A 20,400-nucleotide genomic window follows, 5' to 3' on the forward strand; every position below is an offset into this window, starting at 1 on the left:
CTTTAAAAAGTTGGAATATAAATACATGCTCACTCTTCTTCCTTTGTAAGGGAGAAACCGCAGGCTGAGTGCCTTCTCCTGGTCATGCCAAGCTGCACTGGCCTCTATGGTCGTACAGGCCCTCTGATGCTACAGTAAGTTGTCCCTGCTGTTGTTTGGATTCAGTTGCCACACGGCATCCAAACTATGCTGGGTCTCTCAGAGCTCTGAGTGAGGCAAGACAGAAATCACTTCTGCAGGCATCCTGTCAAAAAGCTGAAACACTGGTGTAAGTTCCAATGTTCTTTCCCCTACACCTCCAAGAAGCCGTGAGCTTCTCCGCTGCCATGAAGTTATGTTGGCTTGCGAAAGGGTGGGTGATCATAGGTAAAGTGAAAACAGCTCTTCTTACTTGTTTCAATGTGGCTATTCTTGGCTTTGAGTTTGTCTGGGATACAGCAACTCTTAACTGGTTTCTGGAGTTCTCATAAAGATATACTGGCGAGTATATTCTTGTTAAATCAATGTCTTTGTGGGGGAATGAAAGCTGGGGCTTCCCATTCTGCTATTTTGCTTGTTTTATTGGTCTTTTTTTTTTTTGCCTTCCAATGTGTATGTCTGATCTCCTTAAGGGGACATCTTAAGGCTCAGGTCCACTGAAGCGATCTAGGCTCAGAAAGGATGCTTAATAATTCCTTAATGAATGAAGATAGAAATCAATTTTAACATATTTTAAAGCTTTCAAGTTTCATGGAAGATAATTTGTGGGTGTTAGTTTCTATTCCTGGGGGAAACTTGTCTAAATAACCTGGTTTTGCAGGGATCCAAATAAATTCCCTGAGAGCTTATCCTAAAAATTCAAAATCTTCATTTATACTGCCAGAAAAAGCATGTACTTTTATAGTGTTACAAGTGCTCACTTATATTTTATGAAAATAATAAATTCAGAATTACAGAAATTCTATTTATATTTGAGGCATAACCAAATCCATTTCTTTCCCAAAGCTTGCTAAATTCTCAAGTAGAATTCCTTCATGAAATCTTTAACAGGCACCTATTATGTGCTAGATACTCTACTATGTTTCCTGGGCTACTCTGTGGTTCTGATAACATTATAGCACTACTCATAGTTTGTCTCTGATATTTCGGTATGTAATTTCTTCTCTTCTTAACTGTGGGCTTCTAGAGTGAAGGAATTGTATTAATGTACCTCTGTAACTGTGGCATCTGAACAGTGCTTTGAAAAGGATAATTGAAATGAAATATAAAAGTGCTAAAACAAAACTCTAAGAAGCTAGATTGGAAAAAAGATGTCTTCTAAAGCATCTGGATTTGCCAAAGAACCAGAAAGGCTGAAGTACCCGATAATCAAGTATTTTATAAATTCTACCAGATCACAATTAATTAGCCTCTTTTGTATTTTTCCTTTTCCTTCTGAAAAATGTGCCAAAGACTATTTTCTTACCTCTTATTAAAGGGCATGAATAAGTTAGTAGTCCATATTTCAATTACATGCACATTAAATTCAGCTAGCAAGAAAAATGGAAATGCACTCAAATGATTTCCAGAAACATAAAAACCACCATCACTAGTTACCCCAAACCAGGAAACACATCCTTTGCTGCTTACTGCCACAAACCCAGTCACAACAACATTAAAATTGACAGCTATAGAATAGAGAATAAAAGAAAAACCAGGAAATGCCATGTATAAGGAAAGGAAGGATAAAATGTATTTGGCAGCAAATGTCCTTGGATCCCAATTACGAACTAAGCAAAATTCACAGAGCAGAAGAAACACAGAATATGGTGAAATCAATTGGTGAAGAGAGTAAAAGCCTTTTTGAGCATTAAGAAATCTTGAGGTCACAAACAAGGGAATGTTATTCAAAGAAACTGGGGCATTTAATGAAGAAGGACATAATCAAGGTACTTAGAAGCTCCTGGAATATGGTTGGAACTTAATAAATGGTAGCTACTATGAAGAAGTCAGAACTAGTTCAAATGTTCCTCCTTTGTGATGAACACCTCTTTTGTGCTCCCACCGCTCTGTTTGGGTCATCATCATACCATTCTTTTACTATGTGTTCTGGATGGAATGTTTGTATCCCTCCCCAAATTCAAATGTTGAAATTTCATTCCCTATGTGATATGCGGAGGTAAGGTCTTTGGGATGTAATTAGGTGTTATGGTTTAGATATGAGATGTCCCTCAGAAGCTTGTGTGTGATAAGATGGAAGATTCTTTCGGTAAGTCGCCTTGTTCATTCTCTCACTTTCAAATGCCATTCTCTTCAGTTATCTGTTCTGTTCAAAGTAATGTCCCTTATATTACCAATAGAGAATACGTTTTAAAGAGTAAGCTTATTCCAGACGATATAGCATGGAACAGTGGGAGAATGTAGGGTCTAGATTTTTGGTTTTCAATCTCATTTTGAAATCATTTTAAACCACCAAATAGGTTATAAACAGAGTAGAACGTTCCCTTCACCCAGAATCCCCTACAAACCTCTTATAAAATCATAGCACAATTAAGGAAAAGGAAAAAATGAATATTTAGCCAGTTTTCCCATTAATATTCTTTATCTGGTCCAGGATCACATATTACATTTGTTATGTCTCCTTAGACTCTTCCATACAGTGATAATTCCACTTATTTTTTTTTTTTTTTTTTTTTTTTTGGTATTCCAGGCAAGCACCCTATCACTGAGCCACATCCCCAGCCTGAGTTCCTCACTTTTTTTCTTGTCTTTCAGGAAGTGGACATTTTGAAAAATATTGGTCAGTTACTGGTCTCAATTTGACAGACCTATGATTGACTCTTGGCTTACGTCTATGTAGCCTTGGGAAAGTCAACCTCTTGGTGATTCAAGTTTCCTAATCTGTGAAACAGATTAATAATGACTTTATAAGGCTGGTTTGAAAATTAAGTGAGGCAATATATATCAAAATACCTGAGATATAAGGCTAAACAACAAATGCTAAACTTTCTCTTTGTGTTGTCTTTCAACTATTTTTGAAGATTTTTTTGATAAAATGTCTCATCCATATTTTAATGACTTTTGTGATAAAACCATATATAATTTATTTAGTCTCTGGCAGATGATTCACTGACATTGCTATTGCTGTTTGTGTAATAGTTCTGCTCTATATCTATCTTGTTTTATTCTCCTGTACTGCTCTTCTCTCTCATTGTCAGTATGCCTGCCTGTAAGGGCTTCATAATTACCTTTCTGATTTCTAGCCTGCAATATATAATTTATTCACTCATACATTCATTCAATGGTATGCTAAACCTACCAAGTGCCAGGTCCTGTATTAGAATCTCAGAGATAGTGATTAGGTACCTGCTGTCCTAAACACTTTCATGGCTAATGATGGGGAAATGGACAAGTAAATAGTGACAATTCAATGTAATCAATTCTGGAGAGATGTAATATCTAGAATCACATAAGAAATATTCTTAACCTGGAACTGGGGAACGAATCAGGTTAGAGAAGATTTAATCATGAAGGCACCATTATGCCTATTAGAATCTGCAAAACGTGTAAGAATTAACCAGATGGAGGGAGGAAGGGAGCAAAAGTTATAGAGTGTAAGGAAGAGCTATTAGAACTCTGTGCTGAGTAAAAGTAAATCAGTTCTGAAAAATAAATGTCCTATGTTGTAATCTTGCAGCTTCAGAGGGATTTTGTGCCAGTACCTCAGGGACTCAGAAACCTCACCAGGAAACTTCTGGCCTCAGAGTTCTGTTCTGGAGATTGTGGATGACAGACCTAAATGTTTGGGTATTCCACTGAGCTTACCTCTTTCAACATCTGTGAGCTGAAGTAAAATTTTAGGTTATAGTTGGCTGTTTGCTCCTATTTTAAAAGTATAACAGGTTTGTCCCTACAGAGGAGTTTCTAAAAAAAAAATGTAAATGACTATCAAAAAGTCCTTTTCAAACTGACCTTTTAAACTAAGCTGGTGAGGTTTTGAGGTTTTCTGAGCTTTCTTCCCTTCCATAGAACTCATTCCTGTGGCTTCAGAGGTTTGGCACTGGGTCCACCAGGTTCCAAATCCAAATCTAACCATGCCAATTTGTGTTCTTAGCAAGTATCACACATCTATCATCCATTAAATATTAAATGTATGAGAATTCAATACACATTTTCTTAAATTAAGGGTTTTTCCTGCTGATCCCTATTTTACCCGCCTAATCATCTTCACTTCCCCCCCCCCTCCAATATGGAGAGTAAATAAACAGAATTCTTTTAGTTTTCTCCACAGGGAATATTTCTCAAACTTTAACTGCTTTTAATTTTCAAAGCAATAATATTACATACCATCAACTGGTGTATCAGGAGGTCCATTAAGAAGGTAATCTTGTTACTAAACAGAACATCGGTGCAGTTTTCTGAACAGTTATTACAGGTGAGGTTGTAAACATTGATTGCATTGCAAAGAGACCTAATAGAAAGAGAAAAACAGCATTTGTAAAACATGAGAAGCTCTTCTCCAAACAATTTAAAATACATAAAATGAACTGCCAAAGGAACAGGCATGGGATGGAAATTAACTCTAAAAATAACAAGCCAAGTACTATAAGATACAAGGCCTATCAACTAGATATAAAAGCACCTAATTTTCCTCCAAAGCCCAGGGTTCAGTAGTAACTAACATCTCTTATTTATTTCTACTGGTTGTAACTGTAAACAGTGAAAACATATTTATTAGTCTATTTGACTATTTCTTAATAACCTAAGACTAAATATCATCTTTGATCCTTCAAACAATATCCAGAAAAAGAGGGCTGGGGCTGGAGCTCAGTGGTAAAACACTTGCTTAGCACATGTGAAGCACTGGGTTTGATTCTCAGCACCACATTAAAATAATAATAATAATAATAATAATAACAACAACAACAACAACAACAACAATAATAAAAAATATCCAGAAAAGAGACGGTTATCAGATCTGATGGTCTGGGATAAGGGCAGAAGACAAAAGAAGACAGCAGGCATGAGGAGAAACTAGAGACTTTCTATGTGAGGCAACACCTTCCCTGGAGGCTGTTTGGGTAGAAGAGGACATCATTCCCATGGAGTACAATTTGGTCATGGGCCCAAACAGTTTAAGGTCAAAATGATCAAAGAAATATTTTTGCCTATAGGATTAAAAAAATATGCCATCATCCAAAGAAACTTTTAAAGCAACACTCTCAATGGTCATGGCTGGCCCTTTCCTGGGTATTTTGAATACTGTGACTGAAAGCTACATTGCCTGAGTGATCAATGTTTATTCTGGCCTATCTGAGTAAATCTCTTGCTTAAGTCCCATAAATGTTTTGATTTAGTTCTTTACAACCAATCCTCTAGGATGGTAGTTCTTAAAGTGTGATCCATGGATCATCAGCATCAATATTATCAGGGAACTTGTAAGAAATGCAAATTCTCAGGCTTCACTTCAGATCTAGTAAACAGAAACTCTGGGAGTGATGTCAAGCAATTTGCATTTTTTTTTGGTACCAGAAATTGAACCCCCAGGTGTTTTACCACTGAGTCACATCTCCAGCCCATATTTATTAATATCAATAAAAATGACAAGGGTTGGGACTGTAGCTCAGTTTAAAAGCACCCCTGGGTTCAGTCCCCAGTGTGTGTGGGTGGAAGGGGGTAGTGGGGGGAGGAGAAGCAGGAGGAAGAGGAGGAAGAGAAAAGAACCAGTGGGGTAACCTGTGCTACTTTATTTAATTTCCTAGTCTCTGACTGAAGCTTCAGGTATCCATTATGTGTTTTCATGGGTTTGAGATAGTTAAGGGGTGGTAGTTAAGGGGTGGTATTTTGTTTCTTTTTTTTTTCTTTTCAATCTATTTTTTTAATTGATTTTATTATTATTTTTTCTACCTAACCTTTGTTGGTCTCAGAGGGAACAGCACCCCCAGTGGATCAGATTGATATTGTTTTTTGGAGTCAACCTAGAAGTCTTGGAACAATTTTCTAATACCTAATGTATTATTCTAAATTCCTCTTCTAATTAGAATATTTAAATTGAGAAATATTTTTAAAAGACTGTAGAGTGCCTCACCCTATGGACATAAAATATTGTTGTGTCCAATTTTCAGTATTATAAAACATGCTTTAAGTCACAGGTAATAGTTGTAATCCACAAGAAGAAAAAAGTTCCAGCTGATGGAAACAGAAAGAACACTAAGTGACAGGCTATTTAATATATCATAGAATTTGGAAAGCTCAGGCATAGGTGCTACACTTTCAGGTCTAACTGAACTGATCTATTAAAACAAAAACAAAACAAAACAAACAAAAACCCCTAAAGCAAATAAAAATAGATCACTGGGCACTATACACCATAGCCTGAATGGACATTGTGACTTTGGATGCTAGACACAGCTGCCTCAAACTCTTAAATTTCTAGAGTTTGGGATGTCCTTACTTCTTTACTTCTTTAGTTTCATAGTAAAAACATGGAGTGGATATGCTGGGTTGTAAAGCCTGGTCATGCCTGCATCCTAGATACAATTCTCAGGGTGTAGAGCTGGGGAGACATCTTGTGCACCTTGGAAACTCTGCAAACATAGGATAGTAGATGAGAGCTGAGAGGCTTAACAGCACAACCCATATCTGCAAAGGCTGGTGAATAAATCATTTTGTACCATTCTGCCTGCTGTTTAGGATAATTTTCCAGTAATGAAAGTATGGATCAAAGGAATTGAACTTTTCTGGTGGCCTTGCTAAGATGCTAAGGCTGGCTTTCCTCCTGTCCCAGTCTCCTGAGTTACTGGGATTATAGGCGTGTGTCACTGTGCCTGGCAGAACTAAACATTTTGAAGGCTTTCTGTAGGTATTGTCAAATTCAAACTGCCCTCCAGAATAAAAAGAAAACTTAAATCCATTTTTACTCCCAGAAAAAGATTTTTCCCATGTTTTCACTAACAATGAAAAACTTCATTAAAATAAATCCTTACCAATTTGATAGCTAAATACAAATGGTATTTTTAAAGGTTTTATTCCTTTTACTAGTAGTATTATTAAAGGGCTTTAAAAAAAGTCTTTATTTGTTATAGCTATCTGTATTTTCCTGAATTATAATTGTGTGTCTTTTACCCATTTTTCTAATGGGATTTTTGTGTTTTTCTTATTGATTTAGAAGTTTCTTTATTGATAATCACATTAACTATTCCATCATATGGTACAAATAACTTTTGCAGTATGTTGCTATAATTTTTTAGTTTAAAAAAAATTTTTACTTGATATGAAGTCTGCCAAGATTTCCTTCAGTACATCTGGATTTCCTGTCAGATATAGAAAGGCCTTTCTATGTTCAGATTATAAAAATATTCTTTTATATTTAATTTTGGTACTTTTGTGGATTTTGCATTCTAATCCATAATATAAACTTGTTTTAGAAATAAAGTATAGAGGAGAGATTAACTTTATTTTTTTCAAAATACAGATGTTATGTATACTTATATTTTGTTCTAGTTCTGAATTTTTATACTTTTATTAAAGATTCTCGTCTTTTAAAATGATTTATTAAATTTTCTCATTATAAATACACAAAGGGTTAATACATGTTAGTACTTTCTTCTAGTCTTTCAATTTGCTTAGGTTATTTTAAGGTATTTTTAATATATAGAAGCTGAATAATTTTATGTAGTCCAATGATTTTTCTTTGTGGTTTACTTTTTTCTGCCTTCTTTTTATGTTTTAAAAGTTTTTTCTCATAATGAGATAGAGTAACAAATACTCATTTATTTTTTCAAATTGTTACTGTTACAATTTTATGGTTTTATAAGCCACTTAATTCATTTTGAGTTTATTCTGGTATATAATATGAGTTAAGAGCCTCAATTTATTTTCTCAGTAATGATATGACTGAGTTATCTGTTCTTTATCCACTGGTTTGAAATGTCACCTTTATCATGACTATATGCAGAATATATTCCCTGGTTTCCTGTTTCCTAATTTATAACTCTATTTGTGTGCCAATCACACATTCTTTTGTGCAACATAGCTTTATGGCAGAGTTAACATACAAAACTGTAATCCCCAAAGGCTTTTAAAAAATATGTATGGGGGTATTATATTTAGAATGATGTGTAGAACATCATAGTCCTATAATAATATCATTTTTCCCTTTGTTTTGATCTATATTTTTATGGCTTTGATTTTTAATTTCTATTTTTCCATTTTATTAGCAGAATTCCTACTACTTGTCTCAAATCTCTGGTAAACAATTAATGAGTTATAAAAAAACATACATAAAAAAGTGAACAACACATGATCTGGGAGTATGTCCTACCTAATGCCCTCTGTGCTCTATGTTAAAGAAACTCATTTACTTGGAAATGGAATGTCCATCTGTATAATCTGAATGCTTGCAAAACTCTCCCAAGAAACTTCCACAAAGAAGGGGAAAAAAGGGAGGGAGAGCCAAACATTTCAGGGTCAGAAAAAAACCTGTCCACTCAGTAAACTTGTTTGAAAAGACAACCTGTATTTGAAGAGCACCTGTCTTAGTGCACTTCTTTGAACCCAGCCTGGGTGGTCTGTCCAGGCAGCTCTCTCTGTAATTTTAAACTCAAATGACTAGAAGCACATTTTAACATCAAACAGAAGGCCGCAGAATTTGAAAGTATCTTTTGAGACGACATAAAAATCTCACTGTCCATTCTGTCAGAAGTATGTGGTGGTTGGGGGGTTTGAAATACAGCTTTTCTGCCCCAAATAATTGTGAATGCATGAGTGAATTTTTGTATCAGAAAATCTCTCACTAAAAATGTTCCTCTGAAAAGACGAAAAGAGGATAAAAAAGGATCATAAAACCAAATCTTTTGGAGATGAGTGCAAGAACTTATTTTTTACAAATAGGGGAGTATATAGAATACTAGTACATATCTAAGACATTAAGAAATATTAAACAAAAGCTCCAGAGTATTGCAGCCTAGATGGATTAAAAAGTACATCCTTATGCAGTTGCAGTGGTTAAGAATTTTCAAAAACTGTGGTTTACCTAAATCTATTGCCTTATACCAATGTCAAGAGAGTAAACATGTAAAAGCAACTGCCATCAGCAATTTCACAAAATATACATGGGTTGAATGGATGGCTTCAAGTTTCTGCACAGCAAAAATCTATACCAAGTAGGGACAGCAAGTGCTTAGAGTCACATAAATATATCTGCAAAGGGAAACTTGGAATCTTCATCAATTACTGCTTTAGCCCTCATGCCAGAAAGGGATTGGTTTGACTGGATTAACAGTAAAGGTACAGATCCTCACAAAACATACAGGATGATTAGGAACTGATATAGAATTAAGTTGAGAAAAGATATCTAGACTGAACTAGAACATAGAGTTGGGACTTTTACCAATTCCTTAATAAAGCCCCACTGTATACTATTTTGGTGAGAACCTTTGGTATCATTAGGCATTTAATAAATGGCATACAGTGTACGTGCATTTAGTATGCACATACTGAATGAACTGTATTTGTGTTTATTAAGTTCCAAACTAAAATAACTTCTTTAGACATTATTAAAAAGAATCATTTGAAACTAGTCAGATAAAACAACAGGTAGAATTCTTTTTTTAAAATCTTATTTTCTTTGGTGGGGTTCTTTTTTTTTGGGGGGGGTGTCTTATTTGGAACTGGGGGTCTAACCCAGGGCTTTGCAAATGCAAGGCAGGCGCTTTGCCACTGAACAACATCCAAGCCCAAACAATAGGTAGAATTCTAAGCAGTAAGTGAAATCACTAAGTGAGTGAGTGGTTCCCTCACAGAATGGGACCTGCCCTCTCAGTCTGGCCCTGCCAGAATGGCCTAGCTAGAAGTTGCATTCTAGAGGCGGAAACTGAGACGTGTTAAACCACTGTAAACTGTTCTGTTACATAACCAGGTAAGATTCTTGTCTGAGTCATCCTGTTTGGATGTCTTCAATGCAGAACAGTTTGGCTGAGCACAGTGATGTCTAACAAAAGGACTTCCTTGTTTTAAGCATTATATACAAGAATATGCAGCTACTGTGTATCTTAAAACACTGATTAACTGCATTCTTTACTATTCTTAACCACATAAACTACTATTCTTTTTAAATGTTCAACTGAATTTGATCATTAATATTTATTTATTCTCAATCTATTTATTCTTGGTACCAAAAAAGTCTTATTTTTCGTAGCCATCAGGTATATTTTTAAGACCCAACTGAGAAAATTGTGAAGTATCAAAAAGTCTTGAAGTCAATTTATTAAAATAAGAAAATTCTTTTTGGTCTTTAAAAATTAAAGCATATATGGGCTGGGGTTGTGGCTTAGTGGTGGAGTGCTTTCCTGGCATGCTCGAGGCTCTGGGTTGATCCTCATAAAATGAAATAAAGATATTGTGTCCCACCTACATCTGAAAAAAATATAAAAAAATTAAATTATATCTGATTTATAAATTATATTGGGAGACAAGATATTACATTAAGAGTTTCATTAGCAGTTTGGGGAGGAGACATAATCTAACTTACTGATTTTGTACAAGAGCTTAATTATAAAAATATTACATAGTTATTCATTCAATTATTGCTTCTTGGGCATATACTTATATCTGGGTACTATGCTAAGTAAGTGAAGTAGGTAACAAAGAAAAAAAAATCAGACACTAGTCCTGATTTCAATATATGTACACACACACACATACACACACAGACCCTTTCTAGTTAAAATCTTTTGTATTATGAAATAAAACACACATACAGAAAACCACATGAAATAAATACATAGCTTAGTTAATAAAAAAAAACACTCTTGTAACCACAATCCAGGTCTATAATTTTGTTATTAAAAAGGTCTAGTTATACCCTCTCTTTCCCCTCTAAACTGCCCACTCTCCTGACATTTATAGTGATCATTTCCTCACACTTTATTCTTTTATCATCTAAGTGCACAGCTCTAACACCAAGTGTATATCCACAATTTAGTCTTAACTACTTTTTACTGTCTGTAAAAATTTTTTAGTATATCTTTTAAGTCTTTTTATCTGTAGATTTTCCTCCATCCCTCTCTTTTCCTTAAAATTTTCCTGACTGCATACACATGGTAAAGTTCAACATATTCTTTTTCCTCAGTATTTGCTGAAAATTGGAAGTTGGATCCAGAGATATGCTCTTACTTATATTTATCCCTTTTGGAAAGACTACACGTGGTAGAATTCTTTGATCAGGAGCCAAATTATGTCGAAGTGTCATTCTTTTTTTCATCTTAGCAGTCACTGATGATTAAGCCTAGGGCTATGAATTCATTGAAGAATATAAAACTATGATTATGATATTCTACTATTTTGTCTTCATTTATGGAATGAAATACATTTAAAAGGAAACACTTCTCTTTTTTTTTTTGTTCCAGTGGTACAGTTCCATCTAAATATTTGAGACTTTTATGTATCTAGATTTTGACATATTTAACTGGTCTCTTGTCAAACTCAGAAGATAATCATCTAATTTTATTTTAACTATCATTATAGACTCGTGGATTGTCAAAGATTATCTACAAGAAATTACAGCTAAATCATATTTAATTTTGCGAACTAGAAGCTTTCTCCCTAAGATTAGGAATAAGGCAAGAATGTCCTCTCTCACCACTTCTACTCAAAATCATACTGGAAGTTCAATGTAGTATAATAAGGTAAGAAAAGGAAATGAAAGGTACACAGATTGGGAAGAACACTCATACATTGCTGGTGGGACTGCAAATTGGTGCAGCCAATATGGAAAGCAGTATGGAGATTCCTTGGAAAACTGGGAATGGAACCACCATTTGACCCAGCTATCCCTCTCCTTGGTCTATACCCAGAGGACTTAAAAACAGCATACCACAGGGACACAGCCACATCAATGTTTATAGCAGCACAATTCACAATAGCTAAATTGTGGAACCAAACTAGATGCCCTTCAGTGGGTGAATGGATTAAAAAATGTGGCATATATACACAATGGAATTTTACTCTGCAATAAAAGAGAATAAAATCATGGTATTTGCAGGTAAATGGAGGAGTTGAAGAAGATAATGCTAAGTGAAGTTAGCCAATCCCCCCCCCCCCCCGCCCAAAAACAAATGGTGAATGTTTTCTCTGATATAAGGTGACTGACTCATAGTGGGGTAGGAAGAGGGAGCATGGGAGGAATAGACGAACTCTAGATAAGGCAGAAATGTGGAAGGGGAGGGGAAGAAGGTTAGCAATGATGGTCGAATGTGATGGTCATCATTATCCAAAGTACACGTATGAAGACATGAATTGGTGTAAACATACTTTATATACAAACAGAGATATGAAAAATTGTGTTCTATATGTGTTGTAAGAATTGTGATGCATTCTAGGGTCATATATTTTAAAAAAGCAATTAAAAAAAGGACAATAAATTAAAAATTAAAAATTCAATAGAAAGCATCACCAACAGATTAGATCCTTTGGAAGACAGAACCTCACACAATGAAAACAAAATGTATAATCTTGAAAATAAAGTTGATCACACAGTGAAGATGGTAAGAAACCATAAGCAGAACATCCATGAATTATGGGATAACATGAAAAAACAAAATTTAAATAACTATTGGGATATGGCTGGGGATGTGGCTCAAGCGGTAGTGCGCTCGCCTGGTGTGCCTGTGGCCCGGGTTCGATCCTCAACACCACATACAAACAAAGATGTTGTGTCCGCCGAAAACTAAAAAATAAATATTAAAAAAAAATTTCTCTCTCTCTCTCTCTTAAAAAAAAAGAATTATTGGGATAGAGGAAGGCACAGAGTTACAAATCAAAGGAATGATCAATCTATTCAATGTAATAATTATAGCAATTTTTCCAAACCTAAAGAATGGAATGGAAAATAAAATACAAGAGGCTTACAGGACACCAAATGTACAAAATCACAGCAAATCCACACCAAGGCACATTATAATGAAAATGCCTAACACAGAGAATAAGGAGAGAATTTTAAAGGTGACAAGAGAAAGGAGTCAGATTACATATAGGGGGAAACCAATTATAGCATATCTGCAGATTTCTCAATCCAGACCCTTGAAGCTAGAAGATCATAGAATAACATATACCAAGCTCTGAAAGAAAATGGATGCCAACAAAGAATCTTACATCCAGCAAAATTAAGCTTTAGATTTGATGATGAAATAAAAACCTTCCATGATAATAAACAAAAGTTAAAAGAATTTACAACTAGGAAGCCTGCACTATAGAACATCCTCGACAGAATATTCCATGAGGAGGAAATGAAAAACAATAATGAAAATCAGCAACGGGAAGTATTACACTAAAGGAAAAAACAATAAAAGGAGAAACCAAGTCAAGGTAAATACCAAAAACAAACAAAAATGATTATGATTACAAACCATGTCTCAATAATAACCCTGAATGTTAATGACCTAAACTCATTAATCAAAAGATATAGACTGGCAGATTGGACTTAAAAAAAAAAAGACTCAACAATATGCTGCCTTCAAGATATTTATCTCAAAGGAAAAGACATCCACAGACCAAAGGTAAAAGGTTGGGAAAAAAACATACCATTCACATGGACTGCGTAAACAAGCAGGAGTTTCCATTCTCGTATCAAATAATGTAGCCTTCAAGCCAAAGTTAACCAAAGGGGATAAAGAAGGCCATTTCATATTGCTTAAGGAAACCATACATCAACAAGATATAACAATTATAAATATATATGCCGTCCAAAATGGAGCATTTATGCTCATCAAACAAACTCTTCTCAACTTCAAGAGTCAAATAGACCATAATACAATAATACCGGGTGACTTTAACACACCTCTTTCATCACTGGACAGATCTTCCAAATAAAAGCTAAACAAAGAAATTACAGAACTCAATAATATAATCAATAACTTAGAGTTAACAAACATGTACAGAATATTTCATCTATCACTGAGTGAATACACTTTCTTCTCAGAAGCACATGGATACTTCTCTAAAATAGACCAGATATTAAGCCACAAAGCAACTCTTAGCAAATACAAAAAAGGTAGAGATACTACTCTGCATTCTATCAGGTCATAATAGAATGAAATTAGAAATCAATGATAAAATAAAAAATAGAAGCAACTCCAAACCCTGAAGACTAAATAATATGCTATTGAATGAACAATGGGTTACAAAAGATATCAAAGAGAAGATTAAAAAATGCTTAGAGGTAAATGAGAACACTGATACAACATATCAGAATCTCTGGGACACTATGAAAGCAATACTAAGAGGAAAATTCATTGCATGGAGTTCATTCCTTAAAAGAAGAAAAAGTCTACAAATAAATGACCTCAAATTATATCTCAAATCCCTAGAAAAAGAACAGATGAATACCAAAAGCAGTAGAAGACAGGAAATACTTAAAATAAGAGCCAAAATCAGTCAAATTGAAACAAATGAATTAAATGAAAAAATTAACAAAACAAAAAGTTGGTTCTTTGAAAAAATAAATAACATTGATAAAAGCCTTAGTCATGCTAATGAAGAGAAGGAGAGATTAGTCAAATTACTAAAATCCATGATAAAAAAGGAAATATCATGACAACACTACAGAAATACAGAAGATAATTAGAGACTATTTTGAAAGAGAATGTTGAAGGTATCAACAAATTTCTAGAGACATATGACTTACCCAAACTGAATCAGGAAGATATACACAAGTTAAACAGAAGCAATGATATAGAAAACCCAATCAAAAGCCTACCAACCAAGAAAAGCCCACGAGCAGATAGATTTACAGCTGAGTTCTACAGGACCTTCAAAGATGAACTAATACCAATACTCCTCAAATTAGTCTATGAAATAGAAAAAGAACACTTCCAAACTCATCATATGGGGCCAGGGTTTGGAGTTGCTTCTATTTTTTATTTTATCATTGATTCCAAAACCAGACAAAGATGCATCAAGGAAAGATAATTTCAGACCAATATCTCTAAAATGAACATAGACGCAAAAATTGTCAACAAAATTCTGGAAAATCGAATACAAAAATATACTAAAAAGATAGGGTTCATCTCAGGGATATAAGGTTGGTTCAACATACAGAAATCAATAAATGTAATTCATCACATCAATAGACTTAAAAGACAAAAAGCATATAATCATCCCAATAGATGCATAAAAAACATTCAACAAAATACAGCCTCCCTTCATGTTCAAAACACTAGAAAAGTTAGGAATAACAGGAACATATCTCAATATTGTTAAATCTATCTATGCTAAGCCCAAGGCCAACATCATTATAAATGGAGAAAAATTGAAGGCATTCCCTCTAAAAACTGGAACAAGACAGGGATGCCCTCTTTCACCACTTGTATTTAACATAGTCCTTGAAACACTAGCCAGAACAATTAGAAAGATGAAAGAAATTAAAGGGATACCAACAGGAAAAGAATTCAAACTATCACTATTTGCCAATGACATCACTGTATACTTAGAGGATCCGAAAAATCCCACCGGAACACTTCTAGAACTAATAAATGAATTCAGCACAGTAACAGGATATAAAATCAATGCCCATAAATCAAAGGCATTTCTGTACATCAGTGACAAATCCTCTCAAAGAAAAATTAGGAAAACTACCCCATTCACAATAGCCTCAAAAAATAAAATAAAATACTTGGGAATCAACTTCATGAAAGAGTTAAAAGGCCTCTACAATGAAAACTACAGAATGCTAAAGAAAGAAAGAAGACCTTAGAAAATGGAAAGATCTCCCCTGTTCTTGGATAGGCAGAATTAATATTGTCAAAATGACCATACTACCAAAAGCACTATACAGATTTAATGCATACCAATCAAAATACCAATAGAAATATAAAAAGCAATCATGAAATTCATTTGGAAAAATAAGAGACCCAGAATAGCCAAGGCAATCTTTAGCAAGAAGAGTGAAGCAGGTGGCATCACAATACCAGACCTTAAACTATACTACGGAACTATACTACGGAACAATAGTAAAAAAAGCAGCACAGTATTAGCACCAAAATAGACATGTAAACCAATGGTACAAAATAGAGGAAACAGAGACCAACCCACATAAATACAGTTACCTCATACTACACAAAGGCGCCAAAAACATATATTGGAGAAAAGATAGCCTCTTCTACCAATGGTGCTAGGAAAACTGGATATCCATATGTAGCAAAATCTCCCACCATTCACACAACTCAAAAAGGATCAAGGACCTAGGAATTAGACCAGAGACCCTGTGCCTAATAGAAGAAAAAGTAGGTCCAAATCTTTATCACATCAGGTTAGACCTTTACTTCCTTAACAAGACTCCTAAAGCTCAAGAAATAAAATCAAGAATCAATAAATGGGACGGATTCAAACTGAAAAGCTTCTTCTCAGCAAAATAAACAATCAGTGAGGTGAAGAGAGAGCCTACAGAATGGGAGCAAATTTTTACCACATGCACATCAGATAGAGCACTAATCTCCAGAATTCATAAAGAACTCAGAAAACTTAACACATATACAAACAAAAAAACCCAATAAATAAATGGGCTAAGGACATGAACAGACACTTCTCAGAAGAACATATACACTCGATCAACAAATATATGAAAGAATTTCAATATCTCTAGCAATTGGAGAATAAAAATCAAAACTAAGATTTCATCTCACTCCAGTCAGAATGGCAGTTATTAAGAATGCAAGTAACAATAAGTTGGCGAGGTTGTGGGGAAAAAGGCACACTCTTACACTGCTGGTAGGACTGCAAATTGGTGCAGCCAATATGGAAAGCAGCATGGAGATTCCTTAGAAAGCTTGGAATGGAACTACCATTTGACCCATCTACCTCTCTCCTTGATCCCAAAGGACTTAAAAACAGCACACTACAGGGAAACAACCACATCAATGTTTATAGCAGCACAATTCACAATAGCTAAACTGTGGAACCAACCTAGATGCCCTTCAATAGATGAATGGATAAGAAAAAGTTTGGTGTGTGTGTGTATATATATATATATACACACACACACACACACATACACACACACACAGTGGAGTATTACTTAGCATTAAGAGAAAATAAAATCATGGCTTTTGCAGGTAAATGAATAGAGTTGGAGAATATCATACTAAGCGAAGTAAGCCAATCCCCAAAAATCAAAGGCCGAATGTTTTCTCTGATAAGTGGAAGTTGATCCATAATGGGGGTGGGCAGGGGAGCATGGGAGGAATAGAGGAACTTTGGATAGGGCAAAGGGGAGGGAGGAAAGGGAGGGGACACTGGGATAGGAAAGATGGTGGAATGAGATGGACATCATTACATGTATGAAGACACAAATGGTGTGACTCTGCTTTGTGTACAACCAAATGTAAAATTGTGCTCCATTTGTGTACTGAGTCAAAATGGATTCTGCTGCCATGTATAACAAATTAGAACAAATAAATTTGAAAAAAACCCATAAAATCATACAACATAAAGAGTGAACCCTAATATACGGATTTTAGTTAGTAACAATATATTGTCATTGGTTAATCATCTGTAAAAAAATGGGCCACATCTAAGCAGAAAATCATCATAGGAGAAATTTAGGGCAGACAGAAAGGCAGAACATAAGGGAACTCTGTACTTTCAGTTCAATTTTTCTGAATATCTAAAACTACTGGAAAAAGTAAGCAATTAAAAACTCATGCATTCAAATATATTTGATGGGTTTTAATCTATTGCAATTCTTATTTGCGTTAAAGCTCAGTTTGTCACATCGTTTGGTTTCCTGACCCTTTGGCTGAACCCCAGTAGTTTTCTGAAATTTCACTTTATCTGAGATGACAAGAGGTTTCATGCTCATTCCCTTCCCCATACCTGGAATCAGCCTGCACTTCAAACAGCATTGGTCATAAAAGTTCAAATCCAAAATCTGCCCCTAGTAATTTTCAGTTCTACTGGGGTGGGCCATGGTTTCTAGACTTCCAGATGAATAAATCTGGGAATTTCCCTCCCATACCCATTCTTCCACTCCTAAGATAAAATATTTGTGAATTTCACCAAATTCTGGACAAAGGAATTTTTTCCTTTAATATCTTTTTATAATAGCTCTTTGTCTCTATCTATAATTACTCATTTGCTTTATGCTACAGTACAACATGTTAACAGTTTCAGAATATCAATATTTATAGTACCACTACCAATTATGATTACTGAAAAGTTTCAAATGTTTTGGCATATGCCATATCTATTTCCCATTTCTAATTATTTTAATCATTATACTAACTACATTGTCAGAACATACAGTCATTTCATACTATACTCTCTCAATCTTTATTAGTTTTAGTGATATAATGTTCACTACCAGTCCTTGTGTAAATGTATCTAGTCATTTTGCTTGTCTAACGCTTGTTCTCCACTAGATTCCTTAGGAAAGGCTCATGGGACCAATAATCTTGAGTTATTGCAAGTTAACAGCGTGTTTGTGCTTTTTTTGAGGGAAGATCAATTTGGTCAGATATAAAGTCTTCATATCTTCTTTTCTAGTGTATATTTAAAATGTTACTCCATTTTCTTCTGAAATAAAATACTTTAACGTTATATTAATGCCATGTTTTCCACTTATAAGTCATAATGTGCATTTGGTTATGAAACCATCCAACACAGATAGCAACCTACCCAAATTACTCTGGGGGTGTACCCTTTCAACTCATGGCTCTCACATGTCTGTTTTATACTCCAATAGTTATCTTATGCCCTTTTTCAGAATGTCATATAAATGAAGTCATGTCCTATTTGAGTCTTACTTCTTTCACTTAGCACACTGTATATGAGATTCATCTGTGTTGTTGCATGTATTAGTGTTTCTTTAAAATTTTTATCTTATTGTGACAAAAACATGAAGCCTATTATCAACAGATTTATTTTTTCCATTTTTATTGGTGCATTACAGTTGAGCATAATGGTGAGATTTGTTGTTATATATTCATACATGCCCAAGATATAACAATACATCTTGGCCAATATCCTTCCCTAGTATCTTCCCTTTCCTTCTCTTCCTCCCTTCCTGTTGCCTTTTCTTCTACTTTACTGATCTTCCTTTGATTTTCATGAGATTTCCACCCTGCACCTTACTTTTCCTTTTTCTTCTCTAGCTTCCACGTATGAGAGAAAATATACAACCATTGACTTTAAGAGTGTGGCTTATTTTGCTTAACATAATGTTCTCAAGTTCCATCCATTTTCCTGCAAATGACATAACTGCATTCTTCTTTATGGCTGAATAAAACTCCATTGTGTATATATACACCACATTTTCTTTATCTACTCCACCATTAACGGATACATAGGATCGTTGGTTACATAGTTTGGCTATCATGAATTGTGTTGCTGAAAATATAGACATGCATGTATCACCACAGAATGCTGACTTTAATTCTTTAGGATAAATACTGAGGAGTTGTACAGCTGGGTCCTGTGGTGGTTACCATTATTAGTCTTTTGAGAAACGTCCATACTAATCTCCACAGTATTTGTACTAATTTACAATCCTACCAACCAACAGTGTTCAAGTGTTCCTTTTTCTTTATGTCATTTCTAGCATTTATTTCTGTTTGTATTTTCAAAGCCTATCATTCTAAGTGGAGTGAGATGAAATCAGTATAGTTTTTTTTTGTTTGTTTTTTGGTACCAGGATTGAACTCAGGGGCACTCAACCACTGAGCCCCATCCCCAGCCATATTTTGTATTTTATTTAGAGACAGGGTCTCACTGAGTTGCTTAGTGCCTTGCCATTGCTGAGGCCGGCTTTGCACTCTAAATTCTCCTGTCTCAGCCTCCTGAATCATTATAGTTTTGAGTTGCATTTCCCTAGTTACTAAAGATGTTGAACATTTTTTCATGTTTTTGTTGGTCATTTGTATTTCTTCTTTTGAGGATTGTCAGTTCATTCACCCACTTATTAATTGGATTATCTGATTTTTTTTTAGTGTTCAGTTTTTTGAGTTCTTTATATATTCTGGATATTAAACCACTGTCAGAGAGTAACTAGCAAAGACTTTCTCCTGTTCTGTAGGTTCTTTTTTCATATTCTTGAACTTTGCTATGAAGATTTTCATTTTGATGCCATCCCATTTATTAATGCTTGGCATTACTTCCTCAGTTTTTGGGAGTCCTATTGAGAAAGACATTGCCTGTGCCTAAATGTTAGGGTGTTGACCTCATGTTTTCTTCTAGGATTTGCACAACTTCTGGTCTAATTCCTAGATGGTTGATCTAGTTTGAGTTGACTTTTGTGCTGGATGAGAGATCTAGTTTCATTCCTCTACATATGAATAGCCAGATTCCCCAGCATCATTGTTAAAAAAGCTTGTTTTTGTCTCCAATGCATGTTTCTGGCACATATGTCAAAGATGACTACATCTGTGTGGGTTTTGTCTCTTCTATATTGTG

At 34.8% G+C, this 20,400-nt stretch overlaps 1 protein-coding gene across 10 annotated transcripts in view; it reads right to left on the reverse strand.

Annotated features, from left to right (window-relative positions):
* Positions 1-20,400, reverse strand: part of SCAPER (S-phase cyclin A associated protein in the ER) — a 488,938-nt gene that overhangs the window by 98,874 nt on the left and 369,664 nt on the right. For all 10 annotated transcript variants that reach the window (XM_081291797.1, XM_081291798.1, XM_081291789.1 and 7 more), the window contains one exon: positions 4,306-4,429. In XM_081291797.1, the coding sequence (XP_081147923.1) occupies positions 4,306-4,429 (124 nt within the window). The remainder of the gene's footprint in view (positions 1-4,305; positions 4,430-20,400) is intronic.

This window comes from Spermophilus citellus (genome assembly GCF_964194105.1).
Source record: "Spermophilus citellus genome assembly, chromosome: 4".
NCBI classification, from domain to species: domain Eukaryota; kingdom Metazoa; phylum Chordata; class Mammalia; order Rodentia; family Sciuridae; genus Spermophilus; species Spermophilus citellus.